At 42.3% G+C, this 6702-nt stretch overlaps 1 protein-coding gene across 1 annotated transcript; it reads right to left on the minus strand.

Annotated features, from left to right (window-relative positions):
• Positions 1 to 2233: 2233 nt before the first annotated feature.
• Positions 2234 to 6225, minus strand: CDK1 (cyclin-dependent kinase 1). The gene is made up of 5 exons (XM_010135102.1): positions 6189 to 6225; positions 4699 to 4855; positions 3522 to 3645; positions 2955 to 3125; positions 2234 to 2570 (listed from the first exon to the last, which is right to left on the minus strand). The coding sequence occupies exons 1-5, from the start codon at positions 6223 to 6225 to the stop codon at positions 2361 to 2363; spliced, it is 699 nt and encodes a 232-aa protein (XP_010133404.1). The 3' UTR covers positions 2234 to 2360.
• Between the last annotated feature and the right edge of the window lie 477 nt (positions 6226 to 6702).

Below are 6702 nucleotides of genomic sequence, written 5' to 3' on the forward strand. Positions count from 1 at the left end.
GTCGAGGTCGTCGAAATATGGATGGTTCAAGGCCATTTTACCAGAAATTCTTTTTGCAGGATCATAAATCAACATTTTCTGGAATGAAAAAGAAAACACATTTACTCATGAAATGGGGAATAAAATCACATCAAACAGGTCTGTATTTAACCCTAGTGACAACTAAGGAGCCACAAAGACAAGTTCTCTCCTTACGCTCCATGATTTCTCAGGGGAAGAGGTTATTATTTCCACCTGCAAGTCAGCAGTAAAGTAGGACATCTCAGAAAGTGAAGAAATATTTCTCTTCCCATTCCATAACAAAGCCCATGCGAGTATCAGGGTACTGTATGCACTGAACTAAATCCAGAACCAGCACTACGTGACAGCAATTATTAGTCTCAGCTTCTCAGCTAAGGGAGATTCGTAAGCTGGAGAACCCCAGAGCTCCAAAACTTGAGTTTCTTTGCAGTAAGTGACTTCAACAGAAGACCCCAATAATCAAGTCAGTGAGAGCAAATAGAGGGCATGTCATCGCCAGAACAGCCCCCAGATCTTTCTAGAACAGGCAAGAGATTTGTGTTGCTAGCAGTTAAAAAAAAAAAATCTATGGTTTCTACCATACAAAGGACCAAGCAAAAGGAACAAAGAGGAAAGGAAGAAGGAAAGGAAGAAAGCATCTGTTTTCTGCCAGATGTAAAACTGGCAAAGTCTCTGCAAAGTGTTTTTGCTTTTATTTCTCTTTTCTAAAGGAAAATCATTTCAAACTTAAGTAATCAGGATTCTGCCAGCTGCTTCTCTCCCTCCCCACAACAAATTTTCTTCCAGAAAAAAAGCTTAACCAGTATTAGTCTGTCCAGTATGCAGTCGTGACCTTTAACTATCTTTAGACTTCATCCTGCAGGGAGTCTTCCAAGTTGATTTAAACCACTGAATTTGCATCTATGTTCTCTGAACTCCTGCCAACACAACGCTGTGTCTAGATTTAACCTTGCATGTCCAGTTTTACCTTGTGACAGGTTCCCAAGTAGCTAAACCCTGGAACAGCAGCACCCTCTAGCTAATCCTGATCTCAAAGGGTCTCTTAAAACTGACTCAGCAGGGCAAACCTCTCTGAAAAAGGGATGCTGAGACATTGGCACTTCAGCTCATGGATTAAGTCTGTTTCTTCTTGAGCAGCCTAGAACATAGTTTTTCCTGGAACTTAGTGTCTGATCAACCAAAGCTTTTGATTAAGTGCTTTGAAACACTGCCCACTAGAGTTGTTTAGCTTAGGAAGGTCTTAAGTTTACAACCTCCCTCAAGCAATTAGTCTTAATGCAAAACTGCCCAACCCATTTTCAAAGGTACCTATTTTACACACCACTTCCACCTCAGTAGACAATAGAAGGCAACTGCAGCTGTGTTCTTTAGAAGAACAACTGTGGGAAGCTGTGGTCCTTTGAGCTTCTTGGGTAACACTACTTCATTCAGAATATTTTGCCATTATCATACCAATGTGGGTAGCGAAGTGCTGTTACTGCTTCAAAACATGAACTGCATGGCCACAGAAGTGAAGTAAGCTCATACTAGACACAAAATATACCAAGTAAAATGTTAATCCATTGCAGCCAGAACTCTTAACTCTAAATTTAAAGGCAGTCTCTAGTGTCTGCCTCAACTGACTTCAACTAAGCCCCTGGTTCCCCAGCTAATCAAATTTAGCTGTTTCCATCACAGATTATTCAGTTAAGGCCACCATGAAGGCTTAACCAAGATGAGCCCACCAAGATTAATCCACATGCTCCCATGAAAGAAAAACATTTCCAGCTGGATCAGCCGTCATAGAGCTATATCACAATCAGTGCTGGCACCAGGAAGGTGACAGCTACAGTTCTGGGCAGGAACCTTCACTTAAACCTCTTTGTAAAAGCTCATCCTTGCTTTCAAATTGTACTTGGCTTGTTGGTATAAGCTGAGTCGTAATTGCTTCATGAGGTCTAGTTATCTGTTATTTGTGAGAGAAGTGATTGAATGTCACACAAGGTGAGTGCTACAGCCCATACCACTGCTGAGAGTCTGAAGATCTCCATATCTTCATCCTAGCCAAGGCTGATTAGAAGGCAAAGCTGCACTAGAGCATTTGAAATGACCTCCTCCATTTCTTAATCAGCAATTGAAAACAGACTACTTACAGACAGCAAATCAAGTCCGTCTTCATCCAAGTTTTTGACATGCGTTCCAAGGCTGCCAGGTTTCCATTTGGGGAACGTGTTTTTGTAGTCTTGCAGGGATTCCACATCTGGCCATACCTCATTGTTGGGGGTCCCTAAAGCTCTAGGAAGCGTAAGCAAGATACAAAGCAGTTTAGTCTGAAATCTGTAGATACTACTATGGGTTTACTAAGGGCAATGCTGCACAAGTAACACAAAGTTCAGCCTGACATACCTGAAGATTCTGAAGAGCTGGTCAATCTCTGAGTCCCCGTGAAAAAGCGGCTTTTTAGTTGCCAGCTCAGCAAAGATGGTGCCTATGCTCCATATATCTACTGGCGTAGAATAACGAGCAGATCCGAGCAACACCTCTGGAGATCTGTACCACAGCGTCACTACCTAGTGAACAGGAAAGAAGGTTATAGAACCAGGTCCTCTAATTGACTGCAGGCACAATGGCTCAGTCATCGTTGAGCAGCATTCAGTTTTTTCATTAAAATAGCCAGTGCTAGAAGTTTTAGTAAGAATAGTAGTTTCGAACTTTTAGAGACAACCATGATGAGTTCTGGCCCATCTGATTCATTGTCAAGGTAACAGCAGGATGCGTAAGGGGCTTTGGAACCGCACTCAGGGAGCTGAAAAGCCATTCAGTGAAACACTGCAATAGAACTTTCTGATACTGGTAGTTTGTGTCTTCAAAAACCTCTGACTTTTCCATCTGTTTTAGTCATTACCAGGAAGCCTAAGCATTGTCCAAATCACTCAGAGGATGTTCCAACTCACTTCATGAGTGTACACCCGCACTGGAATTCCAAAGGCTCGAGCCAATCCAAAATCCGCCAGTTTAATCACCCCCTTGTCATCTATTAAGAGATTCTGAGGTTTTAAGTCTCTGTGCAGAACTCTTCTTGAATGGCAGAAGACGATACCTTGCAAGATTTGATACAAGTAACTCTGGAAAGGATGAGATGGGAGAAAAAAGACAAGGAGTAACCTTTAGTACAAATTAGCACTCTGCAACATCAAGCTGTTCCTTCACCATTAGCTCTCCCCACAGTAGTAGGGGATGAAGATCCAAAGCACTGCAGATATTGAGTTAATATCAATCATAAAGCCACACAAATTAATTCTTTACTTAAGCTTAGTTTAAGGCAGCTTAGTTTCAGTAATTAAAAGAATTTGAAGTGGCATTTGAGAGCAAAATCTGCATTCATCTTATTATCCACAGCTGCTTCTTTAACTCCTTGAGGAGAAACGAAAGGTTAATTACACTGAAAGTAAGAGCTGCTTATAGCTTTGCAGGTCATCTTTAGATTAATCTCTCTGATGTTAAGAAACTGTCCTCATTACCTTGACACGGGAACGATCCAAATACTGGCCAGATGGAATACTATCCAAGTATTTCTTGAGATCCATTGAAAGGAATTCAAAAACGAGGTACAGTCGTGAATCCTGCATAAGAACATCCTGAAGACTAAAAGTTGAGTTTACAATCAACTCCATTGCAAAATGCACGGACTCACGGTTACGCTTCCCCTCTCTGCAGGGGTACATGCTAACATTTCCAGGTTCCCCTTATAGAAGTCTTAAAACACTCCCAGTCTTTAAAGATTAACAGACTTAGTGAGTTACACTGTCATCTGGAAAATCAAGTGTATCCGAAATACCATCAGTTCGAGATAAAAACGACATGCTTCCTGTCAGACTGATGCTCCCTCATGCCCAGTATCAGACAGTATCCTAAGGAAAAAATACTGTTGCCTGTAAAAAACAGACGGGGGTGTTGGGGCCCAGCGTCTGTTTGAAGCTGGCTTATTACAGCAGAGCCCAAATTACTAGGAGGAGTTCAAGGAACCTAGCAGACTCAGCAGGGTCCATGCAGGTTTTTAGTATCTCCAGGGAAGGAGGCTGTAAGTTTCTAAACCCACAGTGTCCCAACCATAGGTTGAGACACTACACAGCTGGACCTGGGCCAGTTTGAAGGCACATTACTTTGCTGCATCAAAGAGCAAGTAAATATTTTATGGGGAGGACAACAGCTGAAGTGAATCCTACATGTCAGCTAGTCAGGGATGGGAGTTTCACTCATAGCTCAGATGTGTCAGCTATGACAGCATCATAACACAACACACAAATCTGATACAGAACAGTAAGTGACTGACAAGAGACTCACATAAGAACACGGAGGTCAAATGGTCTGTTCCAAGAAAGCAAATAAAATTCTTAAACTGACTAAAAGTAACAGGCAGTTTTCATGAGGTTTGTTGTCTCCATCCTGACAGAAACAGCTCTGAAGATCTTTTACATAAATTACAAAATTAACAAAAATTCTTCAAGATTCCTAGAATGGGAGGAGGCAGCATGAGGAAGTCTTAATTAGAAAACTGGCATAAACACAGGATTTGGGACTACAGCTATTCAGTGCAAAGCAAACACTGTGTTAAGCAGAGTAAGCCTCACCTCACTGGAATGGGGGAAAAATCATTTCTTATGTAAAGGGTTTAGCTAAATACCAGTATACGCATACCAGACTATATTGGGATGATGCAGCTCTTTTAATAAAGAAATTTCTCGGATAGCAGTGCTTGGAACACCTTCCTCCTCACTTTCTAGACGTATTTTCTTCATTGCAACCACTTGGCCTGTGATTTTGTGCCGACCTTTATACACGACACCATAGGTACCTGAACAAAGAGACAGTGAAAGGCACAGAGGAAACACCAGCCTCAGGTACAGATGAGTCATTGCAAATGAGGACTGCTAACAGAGGCAAGAGCCCTTGCAAGCAAGTGTTTGTTTCTTAATTATTTGGCTTGATTATGAGCTACTAATTTTTGGCAGTTTAACTGTGCATTAAAGCATGCCACCCATAAACAGTATCATTTATTAGGACAGGGAACTTAGTAGCCAAAGTGTGCAACTTGAATATTAGGAAGATGTAGTTGTAAAAAGAAAAAAGTCACACACTTGGAGTTTCAGGTTGATTAACTTCCAGGCAAGATCAGTAAAACCTCTCCATCCCCAAGGGGTTATGATTTTGCCATTGATACATCATATTAAAGTGTTAAGGGTTTAGCTGTGGATAAGGCAGCATCCCCTCTGCAGTCAGATCTATCCATCCCATGGTCAGGGCATGGATGGGTAGAGAGGTACCTCTAGCACGGTCCTCAGTGCAGGAGAGAAGATAGTGCTGTGGGTCTCAGCAGAAGCAGTAACTGGAGCCATCAGTAAGTCTCACATCAATAATCTGTTTTCATCATCAGCATGCACAGAAGTAGAACCCTCAAACAAACCAAGGCAGCTTAAGCATTCTCTTTTCACCCTTCCTGGAGCAATAATCCCTCAGATTAGGCTCAAACTGGTTTCTTTCAGGAAGATTCGTGCACAAGGCTTCAGTGACAGAGCTTTGTTGTAAGATCCAAGCCCATACTTGAGAGCACCTCCTCAGAGTAACGTGCTGCCAATTCTCAAGCCTACATAAGGCTAAAGCATTATAACACACTGCCTTCTACATTTAGCATAGGCTGGGTTTCCAGCAAAGGGGGTTGTGACTAACCTCTGCATTGAAACCATCTTCTTAAAGCCTTATTATGCGTTAATTGTTAAGCTTCACTTCTTCACAGAGGTTTACAAGCTGCTTTTCCCAAAATGTGTACAACCCAGTACAGCTTCAGGGACAACTGGTAAACAAACTCCTACAGAGGAGCTTCCTAAACTAGAAAACTGGTTTCAGGGCTCTGAGCCTAATTTTCCTCTCATGAAGAAAAAATACACCACCAGCCATCAACACTGATGAACTGTTTCAACTAGACCATGTCATTTTCAGAAGGGCAGTCTGAAAGCTTTTACATATAGGGATTGTTACTGCAGTAAACCACAGGCTTATTTTGCCAGTTAGTTGAATCTCAGCAGTTCCTCTAATAGCCAGAGCACACAGCACTTCCATGACACTTGACAGCTCAAAGTGTGGAGCATTCCAAGGGCCATGGTTTGCCATACTTAGCTCTCCATACTTACCTTCCCCAATCTTCTCTATTTTTGTGTAATCATCCATTGCTACAGTTACCCCTGAAATGAACCAGAAAGAAGCCATGAAGGTGAAGAGTAGCTGGCCTGAACACAGCAAGGCACCGAAATAGTGCCAGGTCTTTAGAAGCTCCTTTTGGCTTGCATAGTTAGAGTGTAACATGGAACACCCACCATTCACCTCCACAAAGACAGGGGGTCTTATTCAGTATTCCGACTAGAAAAAAATACATCCTAAAGTACGAATGGGCATCAGCTCAAAGGACAAGATGCTTTTCTGAAGACAGCTTCTCCGAGCAACAGAAAAATTGAAGACCTACTCGTTAATTTTACTCATTAGCAGGAGCCCAACTATCTAAAATCACAGGGTTTGATGTTCGCACCGTAAGGGAGCGCCAGCCCCATGTAACTTGCCAAGTACAGCGGTAATCGGAGCCACAAACCTAAACTACATCAACAGGCACAACGAGAAGAGGCAGCAGCAGCACCTGGAGGGACCTGCCGG

Source organism: Buceros rhinoceros, unplaced genomic scaffold (assembly GCF_000710305.1).
Source record: "Buceros rhinoceros silvestris isolate BGI_N320 unplaced genomic scaffold, ASM71030v1 scaffold36170, whole genome shotgun sequence".
NCBI lineage: Eukaryota > Metazoa > Chordata > Aves > Bucerotiformes > Bucerotidae > Buceros > Buceros rhinoceros.

Excerpts from the sequence above, each read along its gene's own strand:
- CDK1 (XM_010135102.1), bottom strand. The coding sequence starts at position 6,225 with ATGGATGATTACACAAAAATAGAGAAGATTGGGGAAG. Across the intron at positions 4,856-6,188 it reads AATAGAGAAGATTGGGGAAG|GTACCTATGGTGTCGTGTAT; the intron begins GTAAGTATGGAG and ends CTCTTTGTTCAG. Across the intron at positions 3,646-4,698 it reads CATCATCCCAATATAGTCTG|TCTTCAGGATGTTCTTATGC; the intron begins GTATGCGTATAC and ends CTCAACTTTTAG.